The sequence below is a fragment of the Peromyscus californicus genome, unplaced genomic scaffold (genome assembly GCF_007827085.1).
Source record: "Peromyscus californicus insignis strain IS unplaced genomic scaffold, ASM782708v3 Scaffold_6__1_contigs__length_162567912, whole genome shotgun sequence".
In the NCBI taxonomy this organism is placed as follows: domain Eukaryota; kingdom Metazoa; phylum Chordata; class Mammalia; order Rodentia; family Cricetidae; genus Peromyscus; species Peromyscus californicus.
The window spans coordinates 81,539,290-81,555,752 of NW_026294584.1; the positions used below are offsets into that span (position 1 = coordinate 81,539,290).

Below are 16,463 nucleotides of genomic sequence, written 5' to 3' on the forward strand. Positions count from 1 at the left end.
ATATCCAAGGATTAATCCATCCATCACTTATATCAGAGTTCCCAGGACCCAATCATTTCCAAAGCCCATTAGTTTTCAGCCTATGAAACTTGGGGAGAGCACTTCATACCCAAACCATTCCACTCACAGAACCAGTCTCCCTGTTCTCACATGGAAGTTGCCATGTGATCTTTCTTATTTCTGTTTCCCACTGTCTGCTAATGGTTTTCATACATGTACCTCCTACTGAGATGCCTGCTTTCTGAAGCACTGGCAGGTATCCTTTCTTGCATCAGGCATTCTTAGGGTAGGACATGTCCTCTGAAGTCTCAAAGGCTTCGATCTTTGAGGGTGGGGGGTGTTTTTCTCAACATTTTCTCAACATGCAGGCTTCTCATGCTATCTTGTACTTTCAGTATTTCCCAGAGATGTACATCATCACATTCTAATAGCTTCCTATTGTCTGGGTCCTGGGTGCTCTCTAGGAAGTAACTATTCTGAGCTAGCAATTTGCAAAGCATTTTTCTACATTCCCCCACTTAATCCTTACCCCTGTCCAGATGGGGAACAGGTTCTACAATGTCAGCTCAGGCTGGTGTCAGGAGTGACCCCAGCCTCTTTTGAGCAGCTTCTCCTCCTCCGGGCCACCGCACCACACATAGTTCAACCAGTATGCCCCTCCCTCTCTCTCAGAACAACACAGCCTTGGAAATCTTCATTCTTCACCCACTAGACTGTCCTCTGAATGTGTTTTAAAATATTTGATTCTTTGAGTCAACAGCTCAGTCTCCAGTGGAAGTGGCAGAAACATGCAGAAGGAGGCAATCCTCTACTCAGAACAAAACAAACACTTTCACGCTCTTACTGTGATAACGACAGAATGGAAAATATAAGAAAATTTCCATTCAAATAAGATTAGGAGTGGGCCAGTTGCCTGGGGGCTGTGGAAGGCAGCTCTGGTTTTCCTTTGACTGGAGTCATCATTAGAATGGTAGGCAGGCTCTTTGTGCAGGAGCTGAAAATGCATTTATGACTTGATGAGGTTGGAAGGTACTGGAATGGAAGAGATATAATTTAATGAAAGTTTCTGAGGCAAGAGCAAAGTTCTCCTTTTTCTCAGCTTCGATTGCCAAGAATAAATAAAGAGAGTGGAGAACTGCAAGAGAAATGAACAGACTGACTCATTGTGTGGAGGAAATGGGAAGGTGGTGAGAAGAAGGCAAGAAACTGTATCAGAACGAAAATGGGCTGTAATGTTATAAGAGAGCCTCTGAGGTACAGTGCTGCTAGATGTAGGTCACCTTCAGGGAAAAGGAAAACAATTGCCTAAGAGAGAATCAAGCATCATTTCTGTGTAGAAATTATACCTGCGGTACCTCAAAAGACCAAGAGATTATGTGTAGAAATTATCAGTTATAAAAGCCCATTTAAAGGCATACAAGGCACATAGGATCCTGAAAATAAGTTTTATAAAATAAATTGGGAACTTAATATTTCAACTGATTGAGCCCTTAGAGCAAAAAGAATTCCCCTTATTTTTATTGTAGTCATTATACTCGCATCTTCTCTGGGACAGGTAATGACTTCATTAGGCAAATTTGTACTGGTGTCCTTTTCCATGGAAGGATTCCTTACTAGTTAGGCTAAGTGTTAGTGAAGGACAATTGAACACAAAAGTCATGTTTATTGGCAGATTCCATGCAGAACTTGATCCTAAGGTCACTTAATGTTAAGTTCTTGATGTGTTTGGCTTTGCCACATCTAGAACTCTCCTTAGAGACTCCAAACCTGACCTGGACTTTAGATTTTAACACCTCAATAAGCCCTCTTTCTTAAATAAGCCTTCTTATTTCCAGGTTCACTGAGAACCACTTTATACTGAGTTTGGGAAAGTTATTAGAAAAACAACTCGGGTCACACTGAGGAATGTGCATAGCGTGCTAACATCCACTTCTACCTGGAAGTGAATTTCAAGACAGTTTCTACCTCATTTTGCATCCCCAGAGAGCATACGTTAAGGTCTATGAAATACATATGTAACATTTTCTGTGGGATTTTGGGATAAGTAGCAAAAAGTCTCATAAATCATTCTTTTTATTTAATGAGGAAAATAAGCACACTAATTACTTTTTAAAGTACATTTATGGACCAGAGAGATGGCTCAGGTAGCTCGCTGCCAAGGTAAACAACGAGTTCAAACCCTGGGACCCGCATGGTGAAAAGAGTGAACCAATGTCTGCAACTGTCCCTTGACCTTCTCTGACCTCCACACATGTGCTATGTCACACCCACAAATGAATAAATGTAGCAAAAAAAATTTTAGAGACCATTTTCATTTATTATTAAGCAGATGTTGGCAAATGTTGGCATATCTCATGCTAGCATATTCAAAGATTTTCCTTTGATTTTGATATAAAATTCCCTTGATGTGCAGAAAAGCTCCTTGGGTTCCTCCTGGTTTTAGTCTTCACTCTAAACCTCTAATACAGATACTTTGTCTTGTGCATACACATTTTCAGTGCTTTTATAATGATAGTTAAAACAATGTCTGATTGTTGGCACAGTTTTGAAGGTTTAATTCAGATTCCTTGTGTAATGTTTTATTGTGGAAAGTTTCAAATGCACATAGAAGTCAAAAAGAATTGTATGGTGTGCAATGATATTCCCACTAACTGAATCTGCCATTAACACTTTAATCTACTTACTCATCAAGTATATACATATCTACCATTCCGCTTTCAACCATCAATCAATGTCTGTTTTTGAGTTATTTCCAAATAAATTGAACAGAAAATCTTAGCCTTTCCAACATCAACAAAACTCATTTCAGAACTTTGTTCATGTATCATTCTCTTACAGGAAAGCCTCTCTTGCCTCTGCTTCTCAGAACACAGTAGGATCCAGGGATAAGCACCATTCTGCTTTGCTGGATGGAGCTGATTTTTCCTCCTTTTTAGACTAAGATCTGCTTAACCAGCCTTAAAGCAAATGACAGTGCTTACTGAGCAAAGAGACCTAGTTATAGAGAATGGTGAGCAGTATGTGCAGTGAGTAGTCATCAGTCTATAGGTCAACATATTGCTTCAGTTCCTAAGATCTTTTGAAGCTCTGTGCAGTGAGGGATTGTTACTGAAGATCATGGTACTGCCTTTGAAAGATTTCACACAGATCCGGTCACTTATAATGTTTACTCATTCAATATCAAGCAAGATTAGTGAAGATATTTTAAGGATTTATATTGATCTAAAACTCAAGTGTGGAAGGATAGGTGTTCATTTACAAGTTGAATGTATACGTTAAGGCAGAATAGCTCCATAAAGATGGGTTGAAATTCCTACTTGACCACCTCTGGTTTGCAGGTAAAAGATCCAACTTTGTGTGTCTCTGGATCCTACAGTGTTCTAAGAAGTGGAGACAAGCTAGGACTTCCTGTAAGAGGCTGATACAGGGACAGATCCATTTCTGGGGACACTACTCTGTACCCTGAAGGTTTTATGCTGTTTCTGTGTCTAAATAATAAATACCAACCCCCTCTTCAAGAGGATTGCATATGGGGAACAAGGAAGTAAACCATGATGCTAAGTGATGGGGTGGATGAGTCATAAAATACCTGGAGAGCACAATGGAGTACTCAGCTAGCTCTGCTGCTCTGGAGAAGAGAGGCTTTTGCTAAGATGTGGAATTCTGAGAGACATTTAAACAGGGAGGTTTCATAGACTACAGACTAGTCAGTGAAAGCTGGATATTTTTTCTCTGTATAAAGTGCAGCAAAAACTACAAGTGTATAATCAAAACAGGGAAATTCTGTTCCCATATTGCATGGGAAAATTGTTCCAGATTTCCCTAGTCAGAAGAGTTATTATCAAGAAAACGGGAGAGAACAAATTCTGGCAAGAGTGCGAGGAAAAGGAAGCCTTATTCACTGCAACTGGAAGTGGGAACCGGAAGAGACACTGAAAATCAGTGTGAGGGTTCCTCAGAAAAGTAAAAAAGAGAATGAATCAGGACAGGCCTTAGGATCTTTCAGCATACTGATGGCTTGCTGTTAGTCCAAAGACTCTAAGCATCTTAGACAAAGCAACATCACTAGTGACTAATGGGACTATCAAGTGACAGACCCAGGGATTGGTCACTGTTATACATCATCTCCAAAGCGTTTCTATGAATAAAACCAGGGGGCAAATGTGCAAGCCCCCATTCTGAGCAAATTATGAAAAGGCATATTTATTTCATTGCCACGTGTCAGTCATTAGTTATCAAACTGGGGATTCTCTAGGTTTTGTGGAAATGGAAAGCTCTTGTTTGGGGCCAGTCCAGAAAATGTTCATAGATGCTGAGTACAGGCACCGAGATCCAAAGAGGAGTTACAGATGATTCCAAGATTTTTGGCCTGGGATAACAAGATTTCATTAACTGCAATGGGGGAAAAGGGTCTCATAGGTGTAGACACATGGAAACAAAGGGGACTCTGTAGAATCCCCAACAGAGACGTCAAGATGGCTATTAACATGGGGTGTTGGAGTTGGTGATTGAGTTCTTGATCAACTGGTTCTTAAAATTTTTGATTGTCATAAGATGTTACATATTTTAAATATTACTTTTGCCAGGATCTATTAACTTGTGTGCAGTTGCCCATCTTTCCCATTTAATACACACTGTACATCTGCAGGCTTTTTTTTTTTTTTACTAAAAATCTACTTTGATCATATAATTGCCATGTTTCAGGCTCTTTGACAGAAGGTCAAAAGTACTTACTCTGAAATTGGAAGTATTACATAGTTTCTATTGCTAGACTTACATGCGTGAACCCTCCTCTAGTCAAAAATGGGCTCCTTAGACACTCTGTGCATGGCTCTGGCCATCTCTGTAGTGTTTATTAAGTTGTCCTTTTATTGCACAACCTCTCAGCTTTCACCATCTGTACAATCCTGGACATTGGGTCCTTCCATGACTATTAATAGCGGGGAAGGGGCAACCACTGTTCTGAGCTATTACTTGCTTTAATGGCACTAGCACTTTTCTGGCTTCCACTTACAATCCAGTTTACATATGTGTATCGTACCCAAGTGTGCATAAGTTCATGTACATATACTTGTAAATATCTGTAGACACACACACACATGTATTGTGTATGTAAATGTCATTACAAGCAGGGATTTTTTTTTAGCTTGCTTTTCTTCAGAACTCATTAATTTTCAAGAGCGTAGTGAGTGATACAAATTATGGATGGCCGTTTTCATTTCTCATGTCATCTGCTTCATTGACCCAAACATCATATTGTGATCATTACCCAAGGTTTTATTTGTGCTATCACAGCCAGTGTAGAAAAAAGATGCTACCACTATCCCATTGCATAATGTTGGAGTTGAGCCTCGAACTGCTGAAGCATCTTGCCCCATCACAAGTCATGAGTGACAGAGCTGAGGTGTGAAGCCAGACAACCTAACACCACAACTGGAACGTTTGTCCCTTCCAGCTCCTCTCTCCCTTATAAAGATAGTGCACATGCCTCAGCATCCACACACATGGGTTCAGAAAGCAGAGGTGTTAAAAGAAGTCTGTTCCTTTGGCCTGTCAAAGAAAGCCTCCAGGCATCAGTAGACATGTGAGCTTTCTTCTCAGGCTAATTGTGAGAGAATTACTGTCAGTACCAATGAGAGCTGCAGATTAGTGGCTGGTAATTCCTGAGGTTAATTTTCTCCTACCTAAGATATTGTTGTAGCAATTTCACGATTGACGAATCTTTAAAATTGCTTTGGAAACATGGAGGTGACATTTGAGTTTCTCTGAAAGTCACCTCAGTGGGTGAAACTTCTCCTGAAAGAAAAGGTGACTGGAAGCCACACCTAGGAGGAGGGGGAGCCAAGGCCCTGAGGCCTGAGGAGCAAAATCCTCTCTTTTCATTCCTGGAGCAGGCCTACTGAAATTCCTGTTTTCTTCTACAAAAGTTGTTTATTCATACGTATTGGGACTGATAACTCATAGAAACTCAGTTTGCTATTGAGCTGTACAGCAGAAGAGATGGAGGAGTCGTGATGAGAACTGCAAGGCTGTAGGATTTGGCATGATAAATGCCATCATACCTCATGCAAGGAGCATGCATATGCATCAGGATGCCATGGCAGGGAAGACCCCAGGGACAGAAATGCAAAGGATAACATTTGAAGAAAGTGTTAGTGGGTTAATGTTGCTGAATCTACTGACTAGTATGACCTAACACAGAAAAGCATAAAGAACGTTTAACCACATGCCTCTTACTCTGAGTATGCGTATGGGGGGGGGGGTTGTGGGGGGTCAGGGTGTATGCATGTGTATTGGTGAAATTATTAAGGCCACTCCACATAGTTAAAGGGAGATTTATTTAATGGCATAACTTACAAATTAAGGGATAGGTAGGTCGCGGAGTCTGGGGAAGGTGTATCACAGTCCAGCGGTGTTCTCTGGAGCTCTGCTCGGTCCACCTCCACTATCCAGGGTCCCGCAACAGAGAGCGCGCCCACCGATCCAGATCTCGGGTCCCCCGGCGCCTCCCTTGGCCCCGCCTTGTAGGCGTGACAGTTGCCGAAGTCTCAATGGGGGTTGGAACTTCCAGATCAAAGCTGGAATGGCTACCCACTACACATGTGTGTTAGAATAAAATTACTTTTATATTAAGGATATTCTTTATTTTTTGATGAGCATGTCTTGGTGTGGATAACATTCAGTATCTGTTTCTATCCTCTAAACTGAGCACGTGCCATAACTTTTACCTTTAGAACTCTGCAGGAACACATTGAATCCCACGTGCATTTTTGGATATTGCTCTAAGGCAACACACTCTTTCCCTCATCTTCAAAACAGATTCCCCAAATAGCAGGAGGTAAACAAATGTGCTTATAGAAATCTACAAATTTAGAGTGTAGCATAGTGGATATTCACCAATTTACTCATTAGCAAGATATGTTGAATATGACTAGGGCAGTATGCATGCTGACATGAATACGGGAACAAAGAAATGCACAACTAAAGTGCTTGGTGAAGGGCTCCCTCTGGTTGGGAAGAAAAAAGAGATAAACTCAGAAGGCAAGGGAGGCACTGGCTAGGTTCTGTGTTCACCAGTTACATGGGGGATGTTATGAAAGGGCAAGTTCAAAATCACAAGGCAAAGGTGAGAACGCTCATTTCAGGATGTAGCAGTCATTCGGTATGGCGAAACATGGAGTAGAGTAGGGGAGGTGAGAGACAGATGGAAAAGAAGAATGGTCAGACCTTGGACACACATCGCGTACCCACAGTTTTTGCTTTAGCCTACCTGTATGTGGGTGTCTCCATGAAAGGCTCCAGTCACATGCCTCAACCTAAACAAGTCTCCCTTTTCCTTTCAGCAACCCATTCTTTTCTTGTTTCTGTTCCAGAAATTACAGTCCAACGCACATCTCCAATATCTCTGTCTCCACAGCCCTTTCTGTGCCACTTACCTTGCACCATTAGCTGAAAGGTCTGTAAAAGGCAGGAGTCCACCAATTAAGACGGACCAAAATGTTGGAGAAAAATAGATTTAAAGACGTAAACAAGTGCCTTGGTGAAAATTTTGAACTCCGTCTATGAAAAGTTAGTATTTATAAAATCGGAGAGCAAGCTTATCCTTTCTGCCAATACAGAACACGTAGTGTGCAAGCAACACACATTTTATTTTGTAATGGGTTATTTTCTCCTTTTGTTTCTGTAACAGTTGGCAGCACTCACAGGCCGATGTGACTCACAATGCCCTCCCTACACAGCTCAGCTCACATTTAGAAGACATTGCCAGTAAATCACACTGTAGGAAACAAGAAATCAAGCTGTTAAACATCAACGGTGACCTAACTGCTCTGGAAAATACAGTAGATTTATGACAGTTAGGTCACTGAGGAAAAGCTAGGTTTGCCCCAGGCACTCTGAGGGTAGGAACTTCCTCCTGCAGTGGGAGAAAATGCCAGAAAGGAAGAAGCACAATTTACATACACAGCAAGACTAACCTGCCTCAAATCTTAGTCACAGCCTGCCTACTTGAGACACCCTGGGAAATCCCTGTTACATGGAAGCCAATAAATATAGTCAAAGTCACATTTCTCCTCTTACATCCTTGTTCTGTGTGATTTGCATAGAGTCGCTTCTGCTAATGAGAACTTGGTATCTTCTATCCTGAGTTAACAGAGATGTAGGTTTTTCAGGGTTGGAACGTTCTCATCCTAAAAGGTACCACAAGAGGTTTTCTTTTTCTCTTTTTCCTTCTGCCTTACAAGACTCTCCGAAAATCAGCTGGCTCATCTTCCCGGGACATGGCTGCACGGAGCGGGTCAGGAGCTTATACAGAGCATGCGCAGGTAAGAACATGTCAGGATGAGGTGGCCACCCAGAACCAAGAACATAATAGTAGACAGTACGATGATTAACGAGCAGTGGTAGCTGAACCTCCTTCTTCAACTAAGACCTGCCCTGTATTTTAACCAGTGTTGACATATGAAAGGTCACTTGCGACCATTGCACTGCCTTTGTACTCAACTGGGCCAGGCTGCTTCTACTGGATGAGAGAAACAGCTGCATAGATTCCTTTCCCTGTGCTGTGTGCTCTCAATTTCGTTCTTGTATAGAAGAGCTCAGTTCCGTGTAAAATTTGGTAGGAATACTGTAAACATGTGGTTAGAAATAGAACATTTAGCAGTGAATGACTTAAAAGATTAATATATTCAACTAATGCTATAATTTTTGTTCAGTTACTACAATAACATTCACTATTTTAATGAATTAATTATACTTTCTTAATGTTTTACTATATTTTTATTGCTTTATTTTGAATGTGTGCACACACGTGTGCCACAGAGCAACTGTGGAGGCAGAGGACTACCTGCCAGCGTCAGTCCTCTCCTTCTACTGTGTGGGTCCCAGGGAACAAACCTAGTTATTTGTCTTGGTGGCCTGTGCTATTACCCACTGAGCGAACTTGCTGGATTTTTTAAAATTCTTTTTAAAGCGATAACTAAGACATAATGAGAAACTAAGTGGAGTTAATTTAATCCTCTAGATATTTAATTTGCTGTGTTACAACTTGAATATCTTAGCAGTTGACTAGGATGTTTTGGTAGAGGAAGAAATATCCAGACATTTTCAACACAGACTGCATTTCACAGAAAATAATAATAATGAGTTGTTTAGAAGGAATAATTGTTTCATAAGTAGGCCCTTTCTAGAACCCAGTGACTAAATATCTTTGCATGTGCTGTAATATATGATGTCTTTGCTAGCAAGCAAAATGAAAAACAAATGTACACAAAAACTCATGAAAATTTGAATTCCTTTATGTTTGATTGACTCTGCTTAGTTTCATAACATGTATCCAGGGCATACAAACCATGGCACAATACTGATTAATATCTCTAGAAATACGTGGTGATACATTTCTTCCTCATACTCTTCCTAGCCATTGTATTCTTTATTATCTCTTCTCAATGCCTTCTGTCAAAATTACTGTTTCAGAATCTTGTAAGCTAGTACTCTATGGTTACAAGTAGATTTTCTTAGATATCAAGTATAGAAATCTTACTTATAAAATAAAAATCCAGAATCAATGTGTTTTATATTTTTTTTTTTTGCATAGAGAAAATTACCTGGGGGTTAAAGTATGCAAGCAAGACCATGTAAATGTTTGCTACTCACAATTTTTGTATCACAAATAGAACAATTTTAGAAGATCTAAAGTTCACATTTCCAAGCATGATGTTGGGTGTTAAGAAACTTATCATTAGTGGAAATTGTGATGCTCTCTAACTGGAACAGTGCTCAGAGTGCTTTACACTTCCAGGGCTCCCCTCTGATGTTGTCACTCTGTTGGAGGAAAACCACTAGTTTAGTATCAACTTCAGGGCACCTCTGCCTCTCAAAATTCAAAGCATGCTGGGTAAGATGGATTTATAGGACTTTCCAGGTGGAGGCCACTTCATGCTTTATCAGTTCTGATCCAGAATGGGTCCGGTTTCTTAGATCCATCCCCCACAAGAGAAAATTCAATTAGAATGCCTGGCATTGCTGCCACTTAGGTTTTGATGTTTAGCTAAAGGCTTCCTAAGGTAATGAGCTGGTGTATCACCCTGTTTCTTGACTAACAGAAGACTGTCCTTAAAATGTGGTCTGTTGAACCCAACTCTAAATTAAGAGAAATTTAAAAACAAGAACAGTATCTAGTCTGTGTAAGATATTATCAAACCCTGAAATACTGAGACATAAGTTAGAAAACTAGTTTTATAAATTGTTTCCAATGGAAAAAGTCCTTGAAATCCCCAAGTGATTGCCAAGCAGTCACTTCCTCTGACCACTTTTGGTGAAGACCAGTAAGTCTGGACAATGTTTCTTAGTTGTTCATGAATGGCTTTCAGGGTTGTGGTTCATGGTAACTATTGTGCCTGAAGCTAAGCATAGAATTCAGGACCGCCCTGATCATCCCATTCATTGAATTACTTAATGACTTGGATGGGATGTACATAGACTACTGAGTTACAGCAAGGAAGCAGTCTTTTCTGTGAGCTTTCCTGGAGGTCATCCATTTGCTAGATGGTGGGCAGTTTCTAGAACTTTAGCCTCCTCTTTGAATAATTATCTCAATCCCTGTGGGAAAAGTAACTGAAGACAAAGGTTATTAGTTCTCATTATGCTATAATTTATTATTAGTCTAAACTGGTATCTAGTGCCCTGCCCAAAAAGGCTGGCTAAAATACATAGGGCCGGATAATCTCTACCCACTTCTATAACATACGTGTGCCATGGCATAGAGGTAGTAAATTTACTTGTAATTTGTAACCAATTTGATGCATTTTAGCTGTATGTTTTAGTCTTGCTCATTTACAATTTATTAGTGAATTGTTTTAGTAATTAATTAAAATAAATGAATAGTAGATAGTATATCAGGCTGGTACAAAAGCTTGTCGGCTGTGATGAGAATTTTGTATATTAAGTGCTGGGAGTCAAACTCAGGGCCTTGTGCCCACTAAGCATAGGCTGTATCACAAGACACATATCTCTAACCCCCATATCAAATGTTTTTTTACAAAACACAGGATTTGGCTAAATGCATGTTTTTGAAGAACAGAGTCTCTTCTCTTTATTTTATAGGCTGCTTAATCTCAATCTTTTTTTTTGCTTTAATTAAAGTGTGCTCCATCAAGAAGAAAGGACTTGACAAGTTCTCTTGAACAAAAGATAAGGCACTTAGAAAAACAGAGGCAAGAGGTAATGTAGAAATATTGGATAAAGTCATGTAGCCATGTATAAAGCCTGAGAATAAAACAAGATATCCTTAATTTCTTTTATCTCTGTCATTAAATCACAGTATTTATCTCTAGAATACTGAACCACACTATTTTAAGAGAAAAAGCCCTTAAAAATCATGGTTTGTGTGATGATGAATGAAAAAGTGTTGATGTCATAAATGTGGTAATCATAACCCTATTTCCCCAGTTGTTGCTATTTCCACCACTTGCATCATGGAAGCTTATCACTAATGACCTTGCAAACTGACTTATGATGAAATTTGAGTTGTTAAAAAGCTTATGGTCAGTGAATTTAAGTTCAGTGACTTTCTGTGTTGAGCACCTAAATGACTGTGGGTTACAAAACACTGTCTTATGGGCTGGAGAGATGGTTCAGTAAATAAGATACTTGTTGCTGTTGCAGAAGACCCAGGTTCAGTTCCCGGCACCCACATGATGGTTCATAACCATCTGTAACTCCAGTTTCAGGGGGTTTTCTATACCTTCTGTGACCTCTAAGGGCACCAAGCACACATGTGGTTCACATACATGAAGGCCAAACACTCAAACACATACAATAAAAATTAAAAATTGATCTTAAAAAAGCACATTGCCTTAGAAGAAAGATAATTTCTAAAATGTTGCTGGGAATTAGCAGACGCTGTTAGCTGTACTGTGTTCTGCCTCTAATGGGTGTGAGGACTCCTTCCTCTTCTTGACAGAGGAGGTGAAGAGCAAAGTAGATGCATCCCACATTTGGTCCATTTGCTGCCTCATTCTGTGCATTTCATCCTCCTTGTTTTCCTCCTCGGCACCTTCTTCTCTTTGATGATGGGTAATACTGTGTCCTGGAAAATCATTAAACAGTTGCAGAATAGTGTATCTTTGGCATAGTCCTACATGGCAATGGACCGACTATTTTTATAGACTATTATACACTTGAATACTAAGTAACTAAGAGTTTCCACCACAAGCATAATCTAATGACTGCCACTCTGGATTAGAATTTTGTTGTTTTGTTTTGGATTTAAGTAGAAGTTTTGTATTTTTTTTTTTGACACAGTGACTACTCTCTTGATATCTGCTTCATGCTGCTAATTGCTAAGATTTTTTTTCAATACAGAATTGTGAACCTCTCTTACAAGAAAAAGAAATACAGACCAGGATGTTATTTCTTCCTTCTGGCTAGCGGAGAGTTTTAAATGTATTTCTAACTGTCTGATGACAAAAACCATTACTCCTGAAAATCCACAGGTTCAAAAAGATTTTATTGTCCCTTCATCCAGGAAGAATCAAAAATATATCTATAGGCTGTAAAGATGGCTCAGTGGTTAAGAGCACTGGTTATTCTTCCAGGGGATTCAAGTTCAATTCTCAGCACCCACATGGCAGCTTACAACAGCCATTACAGTTCTGCTCCAGTTCCAAGATACCCGACACCCTCACACAGAAGTACATGCAAGCAAAGCACCAATACACGTAAAAATAAATAAATTATAAGAAACAAAGCAAGTAAATAGTAAAATTAAATTTAAAAAATGTCTACATCCCAAAGCATGTCATTGCAAGCAAATGACTGCCAATTAATAGAGTTTAAACTTCAAGATAAATTATTCAAAAAAGCTGTCACAAAAATGCATTTATTAGCCATATTAAACAAACAGGAAAAATATGGAAAGAGAGTCTTCCTATAATAATAACTCTTACAAAAATAAATACTTATAAGGTTTTATCAGATTCTGGTTGAACTAAACAAAGGTGAAACCTAAAATAAGTAAGAAAAGTTGAAAATTTTCTAATAAACATCTCAGCTGACTCGTCAAGCCATGATTTAACACTTAGTAATTGTTTATTCAAGAACCAGTTATGAAAATGTGTCCATCTAAATTGCCTGTGGTAGAGCTGTGGGGGATACAGCCCAGCACTGCTACCTACAGCTTGAGGTATCCCCTTAGCTTGTAGGGACCACCACTCAGAGGAAACCAGATCTTTGGCTTCACCGCAGAAAAGAATTTCTGGATGAGCCAGCATGAACTGGAGTCTATCACAAAGGAAGTTAGACTTACAAGGGGTTAATAGGAAGGGAAAGAATAAGGTACACTCCAGAGTGTGGGTATGGGCTCCTCACAAGAGAGCTGTCCTTATTCTCCTAGTGGTAGCCATTGCATACTATTTTGGTGACTCAAGTTACAACTCACAGAGCTGCGTAGATTCCTTCCCCCTCTGTCTTGTTTTAAAAAGAGAGGTTACAAGATGGCACTCAGGTGCCCTGGATGGACTGTACTGTGATAAAATCAAACAGTAGATCATAAGATTTGCACAGAAGAAGCTAAGGCATGCACTGTACTGTAAACGGGGTTTCTAGGGAGATTACAGCTAGGAAAAGAGAAAAGCCATTCACATTCAGGCCTCGAGCATGGTTCATGGCTGTTTTAGCAATCTAACCTGAAACCTCTCTCTATAAAAGGAAATTTGTCTTTATACAGACTTCTTACAGTAAACGGTGGAGGTCTTGACTTAGCCTAGCTGATGAGAAAGAGGCTTCCACCAGACAATGGGGTGATTGGTTCCTCTCCCACCCATGTCCTCACAATTCTCTCTTTGTAGCCTGCCTCAAAACCATCTCCATTCTACCAGAACTTCCAAGAGTGCTGCTTCCATCCATGGCTTCTAAAATCTTGATAAGTTCGAACAGTGATCTCTTGTTTCCTAAACTTCCCAATGGAGGGAAAGCTTTTGTTGAATCACCAAATTTTAACAATTTCAGCTCCTGGAAGTCAATCAACAATGGGACCAACAATTCCGAAATATGAAAGAGTTATATGAAAGAAAGGTAGGAAACTCTTCATTTGGGATTTTCCTTAATCCCGGTAGGGTCAAAAAGATTTTTGTGGATCCCTAACTTCTGGCAAATGAGGGACCTAGTTCCATCATCTTGATTTGCCTCTTGGTACTGAGGGTGGATACAATGTCAGTCAGTTGCTGGAAATGTAGCCTTGGTTCAGTCCAAGCGTTCCAGTGAGTGCTCCCAGCTCTGAGTTGTTACCGAGGCTGAGGTTGGATTAGTAGTGGAAAGTCTACCAGAGAATCAGCTATCTTCCATCCAGTGGTGACAGTCAGAATGGAAGGGAAATGCCTCCTTCTGCTTCCTTTAAAGCACACGCCTGTGGAGAAGCTTTTTAGACACAAAGGAACCTTCGGGGCAAGTTTTTAATAGGTTAAAGTCATTATTATTTGAAAGCACTCCACTTTCAAAAAGACAGAAGAGAGAAAGTAAGTTCCCCTAAATAATTCAGAATGAAGAAAACTGATCACAGTAACGCAACGGTGCTTGCATTTTCTTCCTCATTTGATACTCAGAAGAATTAAATTTGGAAACAGGAAGATCCTGTCCCACGGCAGTAGTCTGGCTACCTCGTTCTATCCATCCTGAACCAGTCCGTGGCTCCAAATTTTAACGACAGTGTCCCCAGAAAGAATGTTTCCGCAGTTTCCCAGACTGGCCAGTGAACCCAGAGAAGAGAATAAGTACAATTGTCAAATTGGAGGAACCACTATGTCTAAGGTTCTAGCGTAAGACTCTATTTTGTCTGGAGGAGGAACAGATACCCCCGTCCTGGTGGGCTTGCCCTTTGTAGACGGCTCTACCCACTTCCTGATCACCTGCTGCCTCTGCAGTCTCTGCTCCGGCTCCTCCATTCTTTGGAAATAGAGGCGGTTTGGAGAAAGAAGGGGAGAGCAAGACGCCATTTGGGAATAAAGTGTGTGCGTTTTTTGTGTAGAGCAAACCCCCTTTAACACGCAAACATGCTGATGTGTTTTAGGGAAGAGCTTTTCCTTGGGGGACTTCCTGAACAGGTAGGGTGGGGAGCCCCTGTTCTCAAGTGCACTGGGCTAGATCGTGGTGTGATTGCCTGCAATTATCTCCTGAACCCCTAAGGTCCTGGAGCTGAAAACGAAACTAGCAGCCACAGAAGACATCCACATCCTAGAGAAGAAACAGAAACAAACAGAGGGCTACAGGCAGCTAGAGGTGAGTAGCCCGCGACTGGCCTCTAATTGAGCAACTTAGGGTGGTGAGAAACATCTCCTTTCTAAGGAACCACACACAGGCTCAGTGCGCTGGGGTGGGTGAGTGGGCAGGCTGTGCATTGCCTTCAGTGACCTGAAAATTAGAGGCCCGCTGATTGGGTGAGAACCTCCCAGGGCTTTGCAGCCTCTCCTGTGACTCCCTTTTACTGTTAATGACAAAGTCTCACTAAATCCTCCACGAGTGTTACCTCTCTTACCCAGAATTGGCTACTGACTCCAGGCTGGCCTTGAACCTGGTGTTCTCCAGTCTAAGTGTCCCAAGTGCTGGGATGTACTTCACCACATCCGGGTACACAGAACACGTTAAAAAAAAAAAAAAAAAAAAAAAAAAAAAAAAAAAAAAAAAAAAAAAAAACCACTTCACACTCATTATCTTATTCAGTATCTGGAGCCTAGCCTTGAACAGGTCAGTCCTAAGAACACGGGGACCTGAACCCCGGCTCCAGGCTGAAAGGATGAGTAGGGACGGGTTTCTTTTGATGCAAGCTTTTTCCTCAGTCGTTAGACTTTATGAAGTATATAAAAGTTATGCTAAATTCTAATGACGGCTCTCTGAAGCCATAGTAAGAATAAAAACAGGTGTATGTATTCTCACGGGGAGTCTGGCCACTACCGTTGTGAGGTACTGGCAATGTATTTAAACGTGCAGGAGTCTGACAATACTGTTAACAGAGCTTCTAGGGTGGGAGTCTGGGTCCTGGTGTCCCTGACAGGCAAGGCTCAGCCACTATCCTCAATAGGCAAATTAAAAAGACAATCATGAAAAGCAGAGGAAGGAGATTTCGTCCTGACATGAAGTTGACTTTTAAATAGAGGTGAAGAGGGGTCTACTACTAAGCGGTCCTGGTTAGGGCATGGTTCTTATCAGATACTGTCATGTCCTGCTTCAGTCTGCCCTGCAAGATGGTCTGACAAATTGTCGGCGCTCCACAAAATCTCTTTGGCTAGCACCAGGCTTCATTTCCAGCATGAGATTCTTGGGGAAATCCCAAATCCTCGGGGCGTTATCTCAGTAGTCTGACAGTCAACCAGGAGGGCATGAGTGCCTTCCCTGAGTGTCTTCGCTCCTGCCAGGAGCAATACCTCCCAGACCATAGGCCAGGTTTGCTCATCTTGCTGAGGTTACTGTCA

At 40.8% G+C, this 16,463-nt stretch overlaps 1 protein-coding gene across 1 annotated transcript in view; it reads left to right on the forward strand.

Annotated features, from left to right (window-relative positions):
- Tnip3 (TNFAIP3 interacting protein 3) overlaps nt 1–16,463 on the forward strand; it is a 95,049-nt gene that overhangs the window by 48,891 nt on the left and 29,695 nt on the right. The window contains exons 4-7 of the mRNA XM_052721517.1: nt 8,244–8,324; nt 11,143–11,220; nt 14,008–14,073; nt 15,181–15,273. Of these exons, the coding sequence (XP_052577477.1) occupies nt 8,244–8,324; nt 11,143–11,220; nt 14,008–14,073; nt 15,181–15,273 (318 nt within the window). The remainder of the gene's footprint in view (nt 1–8,243; nt 8,325–11,142; nt 11,221–14,007; nt 14,074–15,180; nt 15,274–16,463) is intronic.